This window comes from Mus pahari, chromosome 23, assembly GCF_900095145.1.
Source record: "Mus pahari chromosome 23, PAHARI_EIJ_v1.1, whole genome shotgun sequence".
Classification (NCBI taxonomy): Eukaryota; Metazoa; Chordata; class Mammalia; order Rodentia; family Muridae; genus Mus; species Mus pahari.
In genome coordinates, this window is record NC_034612.1 from 27,174,664 (window position 1) to 27,191,531 (window position 16,868).

The 16,868-nt window shown below is 50.9% G+C and overlaps 2 protein-coding genes across 2 annotated transcripts in view; both read left to right on the forward strand.

The window, feature by feature from the left end:
• Plod3 (procollagen-lysine,2-oxoglutarate 5-dioxygenase 3) overlaps nt 1-2,274 on the forward strand; it is a 9,183-nt gene extending 6,909 nt beyond the window's left edge. Inside the window, exons 18-19 of the mRNA XM_021222552.2 lie at nt 701-826; nt 1,840-2,274. Of these exons, the coding sequence (XP_021078211.1) occupies nt 701-826; nt 1,840-1,995 (282 nt within the window). The 3' untranslated portion in view covers nt 1,996-2,274. The remainder of the gene's footprint in view (nt 1-700; nt 827-1,839) is intronic.
• Nucleotides 2,275-3,795: 1,521 nt separating this feature from the next.
• Mogat3 (monoacylglycerol O-acyltransferase 3) lies at nt 3,796-8,497 on the forward strand. Its single transcript, XM_021187190.1, is given in 6 exon segments — nt 3,796-3,900; nt 4,122-4,230; nt 4,329-4,468; nt 4,934-4,983; nt 8,047-8,253; nt 8,341-8,497. Coding segments are annotated over 6 exon segments (768 nt in total).
• The last annotated feature ends 8,371 nt before the right edge of the window (nt 8,498-16,868 follow it).

A 16,868-nucleotide genomic window follows, 5' to 3' on the forward strand; every position in this document is an offset into this window, starting at 1 on the left:
CTTCTTCTTCTTCTTCTTCTTCTTCTTTTTTTAAATTATTTTATTAGATATTTTCTTCATTTACATTTCAAATGCTATCCTGAATGTCTCCTATACCCTCCCCCCATGCTGTACCTCTTCTTGTACTCTATATGGACCCTGCTCTCAGCCCTCTAGCAACTGAGGCTCCGTGGACTTAGGGCCCAGGGTGAAGATGGACTCGGAAGGAAGCTAAGCCTCCTACTCAGGCTGCTGTGCTATTAGGAGAGTCACTGGCAGGGCGTGTTGACACCTGTAACCTCGCATTCGGGAAACTGAGGCAGGAAGGTCAAGTTTGTGGAGAGCATGGGCTGTGCAGTGAGAGCCTGTCTCAAAACAGAAGAGGGGCTAGAGATTTCGGTCAGTTAGCGCGCTCGCCCTGGCTTCCATCTCCAGCACTGCATAACCTGGGGACAGGAGCACAGCATGGCCTGTAATCGCAGCACCCAGAAGGTAGAAGCAGGGGGATCAGAAATTCAGGGTCATCCAGAGCTGCGTAGTGAGTTTGAGGTCAGCTTGGGGTACACAATACCTTGTCTCAAAATAATGGGGAGAAACCGGGGAGATGGCTCGGTCTATAAAGTGCTTGTTCCCATGTCTTCCACCTCATGTACAGAACAAGTAAAGGGCTAGCCTTGGCATGCCCTGCCCTTCCCATGCCTTCCACCTTGTGTCCCCACAGACACGGGCTGTGATGAACTTCGTGGTCCGCTACCGGCCAGACGAGCAGCCCTCACTTCGGCCACACCATGACTCGTCCACCTTCACTCTCAATGTCGCCCTCAACCACAAGGGCGTGGATTATGAGGTGAATCTAGGGTCCTTCCTGTCTTGGAGTCCGCTGGGCTCCTCCACGCCCTTCGTTTTACAATCTTGTCTCAGTTCCCTCCCTAGCCGGGCCTTCTCGAGTTTCTCAGTGGTTTCTGTCATGTCTTGGCTTAGCCACTGTATTAATTAGCTTTCCGCTGCTGTAACAAAACACCACGGGCAGAAGAAACTTAGGGAGGAAAGTTATTCTGCTTAAGCGTCCCCCTCACAGTCCATCATGGAGGGAAGCCAAGGCAGGAACCGAAGCAGGGCAGGAACCTGGAGGCAGGAGCTGATGCAGAGGCCATGGAAGGATGCTGATTACTGCCTTGCTCCTCATGGCTTGCTCAGCTGTTTCCTTAGACACCCCAGGACCACCAGCCCACTGTGGAATGGGCCCTCCCACATCAGTCATCCAAGGACTGCCCCCCACAGGCTCACTCACAGGCTGGTCTGACAGAGGTGTTTCCTCAGCTGAGGCTCCCAAGGTCCTGGTGATCTCAGATCCCAGCTTGTGTCAAGTTGACAAAATCCCAACTAGCACAGCTGCTCTCCTCCCTCCTCCTGCTCCCCATGACTCCACTGGTGACGTCCCTGTTGCTGCCACACACTCCCTGACAAGACAGTGGAAGGAAAGGAGGGAGGGTCCAAGGCCAAGGGGACAGTCCCTCACAGGGAAAGCACAGCGGCAGGAGCGTGTCTCTTTGTCTTTTTAAATTCAGTCCTAGATGGCAGCCCGTAGGTTGCCTCACCCTGATTCCGGGTGGCTCTCCCTGCCCTCCTTTAACCCATTCTAGAAACTCCCACTCAGATATTGCCAGCGGATGGTTTCTACGATGATTCTAAATTCCACCAAGTTGGTGGTCCAGATTAACAACCACCTTGCCTCCCTTGCCTGTCTCTCCAGCCAGTTTGATTGGCACCTCTCCCACCACGCCTGTTGCCCCCCCCCCCCGCACCCGTATCACCCTGTGAGCTAACCTTAGTTTTATTTTCGTGATCTCATCTCCCCAGGGAGGCGGCTGCCGCTTCCTGCGTTACGACTGCAGAATCTCATCTCCGAGAAAAGGCTGGGCTCTCCTGCACCCTGGCCGCCTTACACACTACCATGAGGGGCTGCCCACCACCCGGGGGACTCGATACATCATGGTGTCCTTTGTTGACCCCTGACACTCAACCAGTCTGCCAAACCTTCTCTGCCACTGTGCCTTGTTGGACAACCTGGGTCACCATTCTCAGAGAGAGGGGACCCTGCCCGTCTCATCCCCCGAGAGTGTCTGTGTGCCTGGGACGGAATGTGCTGGTCCCAGCAGCCCTCAAGAGGTCCCTGGAGTCTTCCACTTGCCCACTGACCCCATGGATTCGGGGGGGAGTGGACTTCTGAGGGTCCCCTGCCTGATAAATTATTATGCTTCCTCAGCCTCACTTTCAATAAAAGGATGTTTGTAACCGTTGAGTCCATGAGTCATATATAAAGACAAGGTCTCATGTATCCCATGCTGGCCTCCCATCATGCACAAACACATACGCATGATTAAAATTTTAAAAAAATTTGCAAAATATTTTTTATTTGTGTGTGTGTGTACTCATGCATGCATGCATGTGTGCACACATATACATGTGTGTGTCCAAGAACAAGCAGGAGCCTGTGGGGGCCAGGAAAGGGCATCGTAGCCCCTGGAGCTGGAGCTCCTGGTGGTTGGGAGACACTTCACATGGGTGTGGGGATTGAACTTAGGTCCTCTGCAAGAGCAGTTAAGCGCTCATAACTGCTGAGCCATCTCTCTGGATTCTCTCTACCCACCCTTTCTGTGCATGGCAGTTATTCAGCCAGATTGTGTGTCGGTCCAATGTGTACTGTCCCAGCTGCCCTGATTTCAGGATTGTAAGGTCGTTTGTTATGCCTGATGATAGATTATAGTATGTTCCAACAGCTGGGCACTAGAACCCGCCCGAGATGCCACAGTTTCTCTTGATGCTCACAGTGTGGGGAATTTGACCTCAACTAGACCCGGGCAGTGACTATGGGGTGTTCGAGCTTGTTCTTGTAAAGGCCATGGGAGCGCGGTGAGGGTGGGGGTGGGGTGGGGCGGCATCCCAGTTCATCTCAGATCTCTCTACCTATGGAGTTCAAAAACTTTGCCCTAGGCTCCTGGCTGCGCCCCGGGTCCTTCCCACTTCCGAGTATTTTTCGGGGCCCCTGCAAGCTCGGGGGGGGATGGATACCTTTGCCTTGCCCAGGTTCACAGTTCACTGTCCACGTGGCTCAATGTGTAGGTTGTGTGTGTGGGGGGGCAGAGGTGGGGGGGCCCGGGGGTCAAAGTCAGAGGATTGAGTTGGGAGGTGTACTTAGGCTGTGGGGTGCTCCTGTGCAACTCCCCCGTAAAGCACGGAAGCGTCCTCCAGCCCCCTGCACCGGAGCCTTCAAACGGTCGGCTGTGCTTCAGTGGGTCTGTTCCTTCTTGGGACTTGGTGAGTCCCCAAACCCCTGGAACCAGACAGGCCTGGCTGTTGGTGCTCTGCTCCCATGATCCTAATGAGGTAGAACAGGAATTTCTGGGGTCCTAATGGAATCTAGGGCTTAAATACCATAGGACTGGGAGGGTGGGCCGGAGGGGAGGAAAGGGCTTACACATCCGGGTTCTTTAAAAAACAAAACAAAACAGCTTGTATTGCGTATATATATTTGTGGGGTGGCATGTTCATGCTACAGCAAATGTGTGGGGAACAGAGAGCAGCTGGGTCTCTCCTTTCACTAGACGGGATTGGGGGATGGGACCCAGGTCCTCAGGCGTGGCAGCATGGCACCTATACCTGCTGAGCTCTCTCACCAGCCCTGCACACCTGGGCTCTTAGCCTCGCTCTCTCTTGCCCTCCAGCCCTGCTGTGCCTGGTGACATTGATTCTAGCCTCCCGAGACTGGGCTTGGACCCTTGTGGTTTTCTACCTGATCTGGCTCTATCGAGACAGATGCACACCCAGGCTGGGGGGTGGGTGGGGTGGGGGGGTCACCGGTCTGCCTGGGTCCGAAACTGGGCCGTCTGGAGATATTTCCGAGACTACTTTCCCATCACGGTGAGAGGCTCCAGGCTCCAGAAGGTGCGCTGGGTTGATGGATGGGTGGGGCTTGGCCACCCCTCTCCTGTCTCCCAGGCACTGGGAAATGGGATACATTCATAGTCTCTGCTCTCTAGCTCGTTAAAACGGCCGAGTGGGATCCATCCCCAAACTACCTTTTTTGGTTTTCATCCTCACGGGGGTCCTGGTTGTTGGGGCCTTCAGCATCATCTGTACAGAGGCCACACACAGGCTTCTCCCGCCTCTCTCCGGGTCTCAAGTCACATCTACTCACGCTATCATTCTGGTTCCAAATGCCTCTCCTCCGAGATTACATTATGACCCATGGTAAGGAAGATCCAGGGAACTGATGTCACCGCACCCCTCTTATCCCAGGGTGGGGGTGGGGAGCTCCTGAGTTTACCTCTGTTTTGGGGGTGTCCTAGCCTTTGCCCTGTCCCACCCTGAGGGTGGCCGGGTGGCCGTTCTGGCTGTGGGAGGCTTTGTCCCCCCTGGGGAGGCAAAGCCTGGAACAGTGAGCTTGCGGCTCCGGAATCAGAAAGGATTCATTATCACTGGGACACGGGTGAGGAGTGGGCAGGTGGCGGCGGCCGCGGCGGCAGGGGAGTGTCCAGCAGAGCTGCCCGCGCGTGCGTGTCTGTTCCTGTTTCTCCAGGGCCTCTCTCGTGCCTGTCTTCTCCTTTGGAGAGAATGACCTCTTCCAGCAGTTTCCCAAACCCACCAGGCTCCTGGGTACGGAGGAGGCAGGAGGCACTTCAGATGATACTGAGTGTGGCTCCGCCTCTCTCCCATGGTCGCCTGGGTCTCCTGATACCATTCCGTGTGCCGGTCCACACTGTCGATGGGTCCTGCATCTCTCTCCCATCATCTCCCAGCTGGGAGGACTGTTCCCTTAAAGCCCGACATCCTAGCCCTCTGGCTCACGCGCCTGGCACTGGCCCCGAGCTGGCCTCGACCTCTGTCCAGGCAGATCCCGCGGTTAGTGGGACGTCTCAACAATCAGTCTTCTCCCCTCATGTTCTTTCCACAGTGGGCGCTCCAATTCCAGTGCAGCGAAGCCCGAGGCCCAGCCAGGAACAGGTGGACCAGTTGCACGAGATATATGTAGAGCGTCTCACAAAGCTGTTTGTTTGTTTTTTGTTTTTTGCTTTTTGTTTTTTTGGGGGAGGGGTAGGGTGTTTGGTTTTTCGAGACAGGATTTCCCTGTGTAGCCCTGGCTGTCCTGGAACTCACTCTGTAGACCAGGCTGGCCTCGAACTCAGAAATCCGCCTGCCTCTGCCTCCCNAGTGCTGGGATTAAAGGCGTGCGCCACCACTGCCCGGCTCACACAGCTGTTTGAAGAACACGAGATGTGCTACGGGGTCCCTGCTGATCAACACCTTGTCCTGATCTAGATGTGTCTATGTCCCTGTATCCTGGCCTTCCTGAGAAACTGCAGGGGAGTGGGATTGGGGGGATGATTAAAGGTGGGAGCAGACAAGAAGTGTGTTTTTGTGTTTGGGGAGGGCGGGGAGAAAGAGATAAGCCACAGGGGCAGGGGGCCCCCATGGTCCTCACTGATTCTAGTAGCCAGGACCACTCCCAGGAACCTGCTAGCAGAAGGCATTTGCAAGCGCTTGCCTGTGTGTGTCAGGGTCCTCCTGCCCTGCCTGGCCTGAAGGTCAGAGATCGAAGTCTCAGGTCCCCACCGTTGCCTGAGACTGGGGCCAGTCGGCAGGTCCCTACCTTAGTCACCAGGGAAGCGAGCACTGTCCCTGTTCAGTCTCTCTCCCAACTCCAAGATCCTCCCAGTAACCGACCCAGACTCATTGACCAAGGAAGTTCAAAGGTCAGTCCAAGAAGGAGCCTAGAAAGTTCTGGGTCTCCATGTCTAACATCTGATCACCTCAGAAGTGAGCCGCTTCCTGGGAGTTCACGGCCCCAAACCTTCACCGTCTGGTTGTCTGTTTCCTGGGCCCTGGAGTCCTGGTGACACAAGGGGAGCCATTAGAATGGATGTTCCCACGTCCCCTCCCTTCTCTTATCAGGAAATACCCCAGAAGCAACAACTTGAAGTGATAGGCACCGACTGGTACTAGCTCACTTTTCTCTTCATGGGGAAGACAGGAAAGGGGTGGGGGTGGGGCAGGCATGGGGACCCAGAGACCAGGGGGCTAGGAAAGGGGGATTAAAAGACATATGGCTGACCTATGACCCTTGTGGGTACCAGGCACCAGGGAAAGGCCTGAGGAGACCAAAAGGCTCTTTGGCAGGGGTGGAGGGGAGGGAGCCGATTGTATTGACTGACTGTATGACAAAACCCTCATCTTTCCCTTTCAGCCACGCCCTTTCTTCACCCTTCACGAGAGATGATTCTTGTCTGTGTGCACGCGCAGGCAGTTTTGTTTTTTGTTCTCAAATGTGTGTGGGTACAGGTGTGTGTGCCCATGTGTGTGCACATGTGCACGCATGTTGCTCTTGGAGACCTGAGGTTGAGCCCAGCACTCGTCCATCCTACGCACTGAAGCAGGGCCTCTCAATCAAACCCGGAGCACACTGATATGGCTGTTGTTGCTAGCCGGTTTGCTCTGGGATTCCTCTCTCCAGCTTCTGAGCTTGGAGTGTCAGGAGGCTTCCATGCCTACTGGGCAGTTCCGTGAGTTCTGGGGATCTGAGCTCCCCAGATTGCCCGGCAAAGACTTGACCCCTGACCTCTGCCTGAGTCTGGAAGATATGGTTTTCCCTGAGAACACTTCATCCCTGCCCTCTCTCTGCGTGAAGATGGAAGGCACTGAAGGGGGACGAGAACGCAGAGAATTTGTATTTCCCTATCAAGGGAACCAGTTTAAACTCTTGAAAGACAGTCTCCTCCTCCTCCTCTGCCACCTCCTCACCTTCCCCCATTCTGGAGCCTGCACTGGATGGATCCCTGAGCTCAAGGATGGGGTGACATGAGGAGTGACTTCCTGAACCCATCTTAAGACCTTGAACTTTGAACTTTGGTGAGGTAAAGGACATGTCTTTATAGCAGTAATCGTGGATTCTTAGTTTGTTTTTTTTTTTCCAAGACAGGGTTTCTCTGTATAACCCTGGCTGTCCTGGAACTCACTCTGTAGACCAGGCTGGCCTTGAACTCAGAAATCCNCCTGCCTCTGCCGCCCGAGTGCTGGGATTAAAGGCATGCGCCACCGTGTCTGGCAGGATTCTTAGTTTTTAATTTACTTTTTAAATAAAAAAAAAAAAAAATTAGGGGCTGGAGAGATGGCTCAGTGGTTAAGAGCACCGACTGCTCTTCTAGAGGTCCTGAGTTCAATTCCCAGCAACCACATGGTGACTCACAACCATCTGTAACAGATCCGATGCCCTCTTCTGGTGTCTGAAGACAGCTACCGTGTACTCATATACATAAAATAAAGAAATCATTAAAAACAACTTTAAGTTTACATTTTATTTGGAGGCTGGGGGAGGGGCTTGTGCATGCTCTAAAGTGCACGTAGCAGTCACAGTCGGTTCTGTAATGTGGGTCTCGGGGGTGGAGCTCGGGCAGTCAGGCTCGGTAGCCACCTTATGTACAAACTGAGCAATCTCACCTGGCCTTCATCCTGCATTCGGTGCCTCTATCCCCTGACATCTTCCACACACCTCACAGCTCTGAAAACCGAGGAGCGGCCTGCAGAGGGAGCTACGTGCTCTGGGCCCACCCCACGGGATCATGAGCACAGGAATCTTTTGTAATTTTCCAGTGACAGCAAAACCTTTTCCCAGCTCTTTCCCAGGCTTGGGCCTCGGGCAGCCATGTTGGCTGGACTCTTCTATCTTCCTATCTATGAAGAATCCCTCCTTTTCAGTGGCGAGCCTTGTGCGGCACATCCTGGAGCCATTTGAGAAGGGAATCTCAATTGAGGGTTTGATCAGATTGGCCTGTGGTTTTGTGGAAGATTGTCTTGATTGTTAACTGATGTAGGAAGACCCAGCTCACTGTGGGCGGCACCATTCCCTGGGCCTGTATAGGAAAGCTAGCTAAGCATATAAGTGAGCTAATGCTCCTGTAAGGAGCATTCCACTGGGGTTTCTGCTTCAAATTCCTGCTTTAGTTCCTGCACTGACTTCCTACCATGATGGACCGCAGCCCAAAAGTTCTTCCCCCTTGCCACTCCTCCCAGGGCCTCCCTCCAGCCTGTGTACTCCACTGGGAAGAATACTATTTATAGACTCAAGTCTTTTGCCTAAAACTCCTGGCAGCATCGACGTCAAGTTGCCTGTAAGAGACTTGTGGGGTTTTCCCCCTGCGTCTTCTGGGACCGCAGTCTCTTCTCAGCCAGTTCCTGGGGTCTGGTACCATTTGCCCTGCCCATCACTACGGTAAGTGAGTGGGCATCTCTGGGGAAGAGGGCCACCATCAGTTTCATTTGCAACAAGAGAACCCTCTCATGTACCTACATTCACCCACCCTGCAGTGGCCACCCCATCTGTGTGTCCCCATGCCTCAAACTCACAGAAGACCACGTGGATCCTTGTCACCAATTCTACATGAAGGCTCTGGAGCAACTGTTCGAAGACCACGAGGAGACCTACAGTGTCGCTGCTCCTGCCCCCTCCCCCACCTTCCTCTAGACCTATGACTCTGAACCCTGGACCTGGAGACGTCCACTATGACATGATTCAGTCTTTCCCAAATGCTAATTCTGCAGGCAAACGTGTCCAGACTCAACTATCCCCATCCTAAGGGACCTTTGTCCGGGTCTTTCTCCTGACCTTGGATCTCTTCCCAGTGAGTCTTGGTTGTTTCTTGACCTTGGACAAGTCACTACTCTATTCGCTTGAGTTTTTTTTTTATTAACATGTGTTAATTATGCACAATGGTGGATTACATGGGGCTGCAGAGACGGCTCAGTTAGGAGCATTTGCTGCTCTTTCAGAGGACCTGAGTTGGCTTCCCAGCACCCACATGGTGGTTTACCAACATCCTTAACTCTCGTTCTAGAGATCCACTGTCCTCGTCTGACCTCCACAGGCACTGGGCACGCGCACGGCACACACACATTCATACAGGCAAGGCACTCATTCACATAAAATAACTAAATCTAAAAGATGACTCGGTTTTACTATGACACTTTTATACACATATACAGTGCATTTTGACCATTCACCCATGACCTTCTCTTTCCCCTTCTCCCTTCCTCTTTCCAACTAGTCTGTCTTTTATTTTCATGTCTTTTTTTTTTTTAAAGATTTATTTATTTATTTTATGTAAGTACACTGTAGTTGTCTTCAGACACTCCAGAAGAGGGCGTCAGATCTTTTTACAGATGGTTATGAGCCACCATGTGGTTGCTGGGATTTGAACTCCGAACCTTTGGAAGAGCAGTCAGGTGCTCTTACCCACTGAGCCATCTCACCAGCCCTTTCATGTCTTTTTATTTGTTTATTTTTTCCTTGTTTTGGGGACCCAGTGAGTTTCATTAGAGTTATTTCCTCAATAGTTTTAGGCACCTCACCAGAGGCTACACAATTGAAAAAAAAAAAAAAAAAAAGCCTCGTCCTTTCATTAAGATCCTCGCCCAACCTTCTTTTTTGAGACAGGGTCTCATTATGTACCACTGGTTGGCTTAAACCTGTCTCTTCGTCCCTCCTCTCTCCATTTCCCCAAGGGCTGGAATTAGAGGTGTGTGCCACTGAGCCGAGGTAATCCTTGCCTGGATCCTTCTCCCTGTCTAAACAAGGTCAGATGCCGAGCTAAGAACTGGTGGCCTTTTAATCCCAGCACTTGGGAGGCAGAGGCAGGTGGCTCTCTGTGAGTTCAAGGCCAGCTTGGTCCTCAGAACGAATTCTAGGACAGCCAGGGCTACACAGTGAAACCCTGTCTCAAAAAAACCAAACCAAACCAACAAATAAGAATTGGTAGGTTCCAGAACAGAGCTGAGGAGAAACCCTTCGTGAAAAGTTTGGTCTCAGCTTTGAAGGGTAAACAGTCTGTAAGAAGGAGAAGCGAGGGTAGATACTGGAACACCGTGAGCAGAAGCTAAACTTGGGCTCTGCCCTCCCTGGTTCGCTGCCCTCCCTGGTCCGCATGTTCCCAGAACTTGGGAGGCTGAGGCAGGAAGATCACAGATTCAACATCATGATGGCAGATGGAGACAGGAGACCTCATGAAAGTTCACAGGTCATCTCCCCTGGTCTATGCAACGGTGAACAAGAGATCCACTCTTAGACAAGGAGGCGGGGCAGTCAGTGCTGATGTCTGAGTGCATCTCCATTCACACCAATACTCCTACACATCACTGAATGATTTTCAGTCTTTGTCCTCACCAAAACAGGAGAAAACACATGCCTCAGTACTAGTAAATCCGGCCAAGAAGCAAGAGTTTGCGGGGAGCTTGTAGACCCCAAGGGTGAACCTACTGCTGTTCCATCACTAAATGGACACACTATCAGACTGCCCTCTCGGTTTGTATCTCCAAGCACATAGATTAGTGTGGTTCCCAGCCGGACCTTATCAGAAAAGGTCCTTTGTGTCATGGACAATGGCTAACACAAGAACTTTACTAATCGAAATGTAGGGAAGAAGCCACTCGGTCTAGGTACAGGTACCATCCTGGAAGAGGGGTCTGAAAGGTCTAAGAGGAGGAGGTCCAGACAGCCTGGAAGAAAGCAGTGTCCTTTGGACATGACTGGATGCTACACTCACGAATTCACACCCACTGTGGTTGCTGGCGGGAGATCAAGCCAGCACGGAAGGAGGAGGGAGCCAGAGACCCCACCCTTCGCTTAGGAGCTGTTGATAGTTGAAGGGAGAGGCGGTTTCTTTAAGGATGTTGACCCTGGTAGGTAAACCTTCTCCAGTGGACGGGTCCACAGCCATGAGTATGGGGAATCTCACAAGTTGGAATTGATGAGTTGGGGGGGGGAGAGGGAGAGGGAGAACAGGAAGTTCAGAGAATGAGGGGTACATAATTCAATTGTATGTATAAGATTCCCCCCAAAAAGTTAATAAAAAAATTATATTAAAAGAAGATATAGCCGGGCGTGGTGGCACACGCCTTTAATCCCAGCACTCGGGAGGCAGAGGCAGGCGAATTTCTGAGTTCGAGACCAACCTGGTCTACAAAGTGAGTTCCAGGACAGCCAGGGCTACACAGAGAAACCCTGTCTCGAAAAACCAACCAACCAAACAAACAAAAAAACAAGAGTCTTTGTGTGACCACAGCTATAGCATCTCTTATTAATCTACACTGAACTCCCCTGTGAGTGTGCGTGCCTCCTCTACACCCGCCCAAATGTTTTGGATTCATGAATGAAAGACACACATACACAGCCTTATATTTTAAAAACCTTAAACTGCTCAATGGTGGGTCACTCCCTAACTCCACGTGGCTAACACACACTCCCCTCCGATATTCCTGAGTTGATACTTACTAAATCTGTATTTCATCTTTGCCACCCTGGACCCTGCCGGGCAGCCGTCCTGAGGCCGCGTTCCCCCTGCCCTTACATGCCGGGTCTCTTACGCTCCTGCACATTTTCGGCGTGGTCTTTCTCTTCATCTCTTTGTTCACTGGCTTTGTGCTTGTATCTAGGACTAAAAATAAGAATCATTCATCAGCTGGGCAGGATGGCGCATGCCTGTAATCTCTGGGGATGCTGACACAGAGCCGTCTCCGAGTAGGGGGCCAGCCTGAGCTACACAGTGAAACCCTGCCTTGAATAATAATAATAATAATAATAATAATAATAATAATAATAATACCAAGTTGTTTGAGTGCAATTGGAACATAACTATATTTGTCATCGGATGTGTGCTGTTCTATAAAAGATATTCAGGAGAATTTCTCTCTTGTCCCCAGATGAAATTTTGGGCAATTCCATAACTTATGTTGAGCTTTTCCAGATAGTAAGTTTTTTGTGTTTTTTATAAAGTCAGGGTCTCCCATAGCCCAGGCTACCTTTGAACTCACTGTGTGAAGACGGGATGCCTTTGAATTTCTGACCTTCCTGCCTTCACCTCCTACAACTAATTTTGTCCTGTCCTGGGGACGGAGCCCAGGGCTATTTTGCACAAGTTAGTCAGTCACTCTACCAGTTGATCCATCTCTCCAGCCCTCCTGCTATTGTTTGTCTTGGTGTGTGTGTGTGTGTGTGTGTGTGTGTGTGTGTGTAGACACGGCTAGAGGACGCTTCTATTGCTGGTGCTGTGTGTGTGTGTGTGTGTGTGTGTGTTGGCATGGCTAGAGGACTCCTCTATTGCTCTGGGTCCTGTTCCTATGGAATCTGGAGCTTTCTGTTTTGCAGTTTAGCCAGCTGGTCAGCAGCCCCAGCCATCCTTTTGTCTGTGCTACCCCTAAGGCTGAGGTTATGGGCGTGGAGGGAGGTTACACTGTGTGTATGGTCAGGACACTCAAACCCTGGAGGGTTCCAGCCCAGCCTTTGGAGCAGGAGGCTGCCCCCAACTAGCTCCAGCTCTCCAGGGCCTGACTCACTCACTACCTTGTTACACACTTGAAATATGCCTACGTCCCCATCCGTGACTCCCCTCCTGTCTCCTCCCCTTCCTCTTCTCTCATCTTTTATTTGAGACTAAGACTCTTATAGCCCAGGCTGGCCTTGATCTCCTATCTCTACCTTCCAAGTTTTGGGATTATAGATACTGCCACCATGCCTAGCTTATAAGAAGCGCTCTCTCGCTCTCTCTCTCTCTCTCTCTCTCTCCCTCCCTCTTTGGAAAAGGACAAGTGCCAGGTCTATACCACTCCATGCTATTCTCCTTTTCTTCTTCTTGGGTGAGATCTCAATGTGTAGCACAAATGGTCCTTGAATTCACAAGCATTCCTGCCTCAGCCTCTTGAGTGCCTAGAACACAGGCATGACTTAGATTCTTCTGTCCCCCTCCCCTCCGACATCTTCACTCCCCTCCCTCCCTCTCCCATCCCTTTCTCTACCATCCCTTCCCTTCCTTTCTCCTCCCCTCCCCTCTCCCCTCTCCCCTCCCTCCCCTCCCCTTCTCTTCTCTTTTCCAGAGCCCCATATCCCAGAGTTCAAGGCTGTTGTGGGTCTCCCCCTCAACAAATAGTGCACAGGAAGCCCCATCGCTATGTGTTTCTGCTTGCAGTCTGGAAGCCCAACATAAATAAAGTAGACTTGAACTTGAGTCTCCACAAGCTCATCTTCTTGGCTCTTCAGGGACCTTTTCTCTCCCTGCCATCCTCGGAATGGCCACCAGAGGGCGATCTCTTTTTCAAAAGGCAATTCTGTCGGGTCCTTTCCAGTTTAAAACCTCCTGACTGGCCAGTCCGACTCACCCGGAGGGTCCAATAGACAGCCAAAACTTAGTCTCAGCCTCACAGAGATCCGCCTGCCTCTGCTTCCAGAGTTCTGGGATCAAAGGCCCGCGCCACCACGCTCAGCCCCGTTTGCCCGGATTGTTTGGTTTCTACTTTTAAGACAGGATCTCACTTTGTTGCACAGGCTAGTTTTGAATTTGCAAATCTCCTGCCTCAGGTTCCTGGGTGCTGAGATTACAGCTCTGTGGAGCTCACAGAACAAGAGGCCTCTCAGCCCTGGATTTTGCTAGAGACCAGCCTACTATCTAGAGAAGAACTTCTCAGTGCAATTCACTATCCATTTCCAGACTGCCTTCCCAAGCCGGCCAGCTGCCAGGCCTTAAAGATCCCCAACACTTGCCTGGCAGTGCTGGCACACAGCTTTAATCCCAGCCCTTTGGACATAAAGGCAGACAGAACTCTGAGTTCAAGGCCACCCTGATCTACAGAGTTCCAGGTTAGCCAGTTCAGAGAAACCCCGTCTAAAAACAAACAAACAAACAAAACCCCAAAACCTCCATACCCCTTTGGGTTGTTTGCAAACACCCCCTTTTTTCCCCCAAAGTCAGGTAACTTGATTATCAGTGCAAACATTGTATTGTCTTGCAATAAGTTAAACATGTCTCCATCTGAAAGTAATGGATAGGACTGGGTGAAGTGGAACACGTTGGTCATGTCAACACTAGGAAGGCCCAAGTGGGGAGATAATAAATTCAGGGCCAGCCAGGGCTCACAGTGAGACCTCACTGTACTGGCTAATTTTGTGTCAACTTGACACAGCTGGAGTTATCACAGAGAAAGGAGCTTTAGTTGAGGAAATGCCTCCATGAGATCCAGCTGTAAGGCATTTTCTCAATTAGTGATCAAGGGGGAAAGGCCCTTTGTGGGTGGGACCATCTCTGGGCTGGTAGTCTTGGGTTCTATAAGAGAGCAAGCTCCATGTAAAGAGCATCCTTCCATGGCTTCTGCATCAGCTCCTGCTTTCTGACCTGCTTGAGTTCCAGTCCTGCATCCTTTGGTGGTCAACAGCAGTATGGAAGGGTAAGCTGAATAAACCCTTTCCTCCCCAACTTGCTTCTTGGTCATGATGTTTGTGCAGGAATAGAAACCTTGACTAAGAAAGACACTCACCCTGTTTTTGTTTTTGTTTTTTAAATATATATATAATCTAACAAACAAAAAGTCTGATTTGCACTACGTGGAACAACAACTCATTAACTTGAGACAGGTATTTTAAAGGTTTATAGTATTTATTTTGTGTATGTGTACGGGTCTGTGCACATGAATACAGTTACCCAAGGAGAAGAAAGTGTCCCGTCCTCTGGAACTAGAGCTGTAGGTGGGCGTGAACTGCCACCTGGATGCTGAGAACCAAACTTAGGTCCCCTGTAAGAGCAGCAGGTGCTCTGAAACCCCGAGCCATCTGTCTAGCCCCTAATTTGAAAACGAGTAAGGGAAACATTTCATTGTTCAGCCAGCATGCCTTGATCTCATTGTTCAGCCAGCATGCCTTGAGGAACTATGGCTCTGTGCATTTACAGCGAAGGAAGATAGATCTTCCATCAGAGAGCTCAGCTCATCCATGACGGCATGTTTGCTAGGCAGTGGTGCCGAGGTTTGAACTCAAGGCTTTATAAATGGTGAACGTAAGGGTTGGTGAGGCAGGGAGCAGGTTTAATCCCAGTATTCCCAAGGCAGAGGGAATGGGATCTCTGCAGGTTTAAGGCCATCCAGGTCTACATAGCAAGTTCCAGGTCAATCAGGGCTACACAGTGAGACTCTGTCTCAAAAACCAAAGATAAAGGGGATAGTGGCCCAGTGGTTAGAGCTGCTTGCTTCTAAGCCCGATGACCTGAGTTCAATTCCCAGAGCCCATATGACAGAAGAAAAGAACGGAGTAGAAAAGTGGAAGTTGTCCTCCGATTCCCACATAAACACTAAAAGTGCTTGTACGTGTACACACACACACACACACACACACACACACGGAGGGGGGAGAGAGAGGGAGAGAGAGAAAATATTCTAAGACATGTTTTTAAAAGCTAAGCATGTGAAACCGGGCGTGGTGGCACACAACTTGAATCTCCGCACTCGAGAGGCAGAGACAGGGGGATCTCTGAGTTCGAGGCCTGCCTGGTCAACACAGCAAGTTCCAGGACAGCCAGGGCTACACAGAGAAACCCTGTCTTAACAAACAAACCAACATCCCGATTTGTGCCAGTCATCTTCCATGTTAATAGGAATGGCCACTAATAAATACACAGAGGCAGAGGACCCTGTCCTAAGAGTTCACCGTCAAGGCTGATGGCTTTTCCATCTCCCTGACTCACGAAGCTCCCACGGGTGTTCCTAGAACCGGACAATCCTGCCTACGGACTAAACAAGCGGCTTCCGTTCGGGCTGAATTATGATGCGCAGGCTGTAATGAGGCTCGGTTGAAGAATGGCTGCTCCAATTGGCTCAGCAATAATTCCTCCCATTACCTGAGCCCGCCGTGTGCCAGAAATACAGCACCAAGTCCTTTCTATGCATCATCTCATTCAGCCCTTACTGGAAGCGAGGTGTGAGGTCCTCTTTATAGAAAGAGAGACGTCGTGATTCACCAGTGAGGCTGACATCAGTGATCCATTGCCTTCTGCGCCATCCAGACCATTCCTCTAAGTGCTGCCTTTCTGAGTCAGGCATCTAGGCATTTTTTTTTTTTTTTTTTTTTTTGGCTCTGTGACTATGTGCCAGTTGCTTAACCCTTTTGTCTCTGGTCTTCTTCCTTCCTTTTCTTTCTCTTTCTCTTCTTCCTTCTCTTCTTTCTTTCTTTCTTTCTTTCTTTCTTTCTTTCTTTCTTTCTTTCTCTCTTTCTCTCTTTCTCTCTTTCTCTCTTTCTTTCGTTCTTCTCTGAGACAGGGTTTCTCTGTGTAGCCCTGACTGTCCTGGAACTCACTCTATAGACCAGGCTGGCCTCGAACTCAGAGACCCACCTGCCACTGAGTACCGGGATCAGAAGTGTGTACCCCCACCACCTGCACCCAGCTCTTTTATTGTCTTAAAAGTGAGCTCATTGTAAAGGTTATGAAACCCCTGGGGATGCTGGGGGTTACAGCTCAGTGGCTCGATGCTTGCCTAGCGAGGGGGGGGGGTGTCCTAGATCCCGTCTCCAGCACCGCCTGATCTAAATGGTGCATGATGTCTGTCATCCCAGCAGCAGGGTAGAAACAGGAGGCTCAGGAGGTAAAACCCATCCTCAGCTACGTGAGCACCCAGAGGTCACATGAGACCCTGTTTTTCTTCTTAAGCATATGAGGGCTGTCATGATGGCCCAGTGGGGACTTGCCACCAAGCCCAGCAGTCTGGTCTCCGTCCTCAGTATCTGTAAGATACTCCTAAAAGTATCTTCTGCATTCCACACATGTGCTGTGGCCCACAGGTGCCCCCTATCCACAATTAAGCAAGTATAATTTTTTAAATTATTGGATTTTAAATTTTGCTTTTGTTTGGTTGGTTTTGATTTTTTGAGACAGGGTTTCCCCGGCTTTCCTGGAATTTGCTCTATAAGTCAGGATGGTCTCCAATAGGAATAGGGGTGCCTCTGCTTCTGCTTCTGCCTCTGCCTCTGCCTCTGCCTCTGCCTCTGCCTCTGCCTCTGCCTCTGCCTCTGCCTCTGCCTCTGCCTC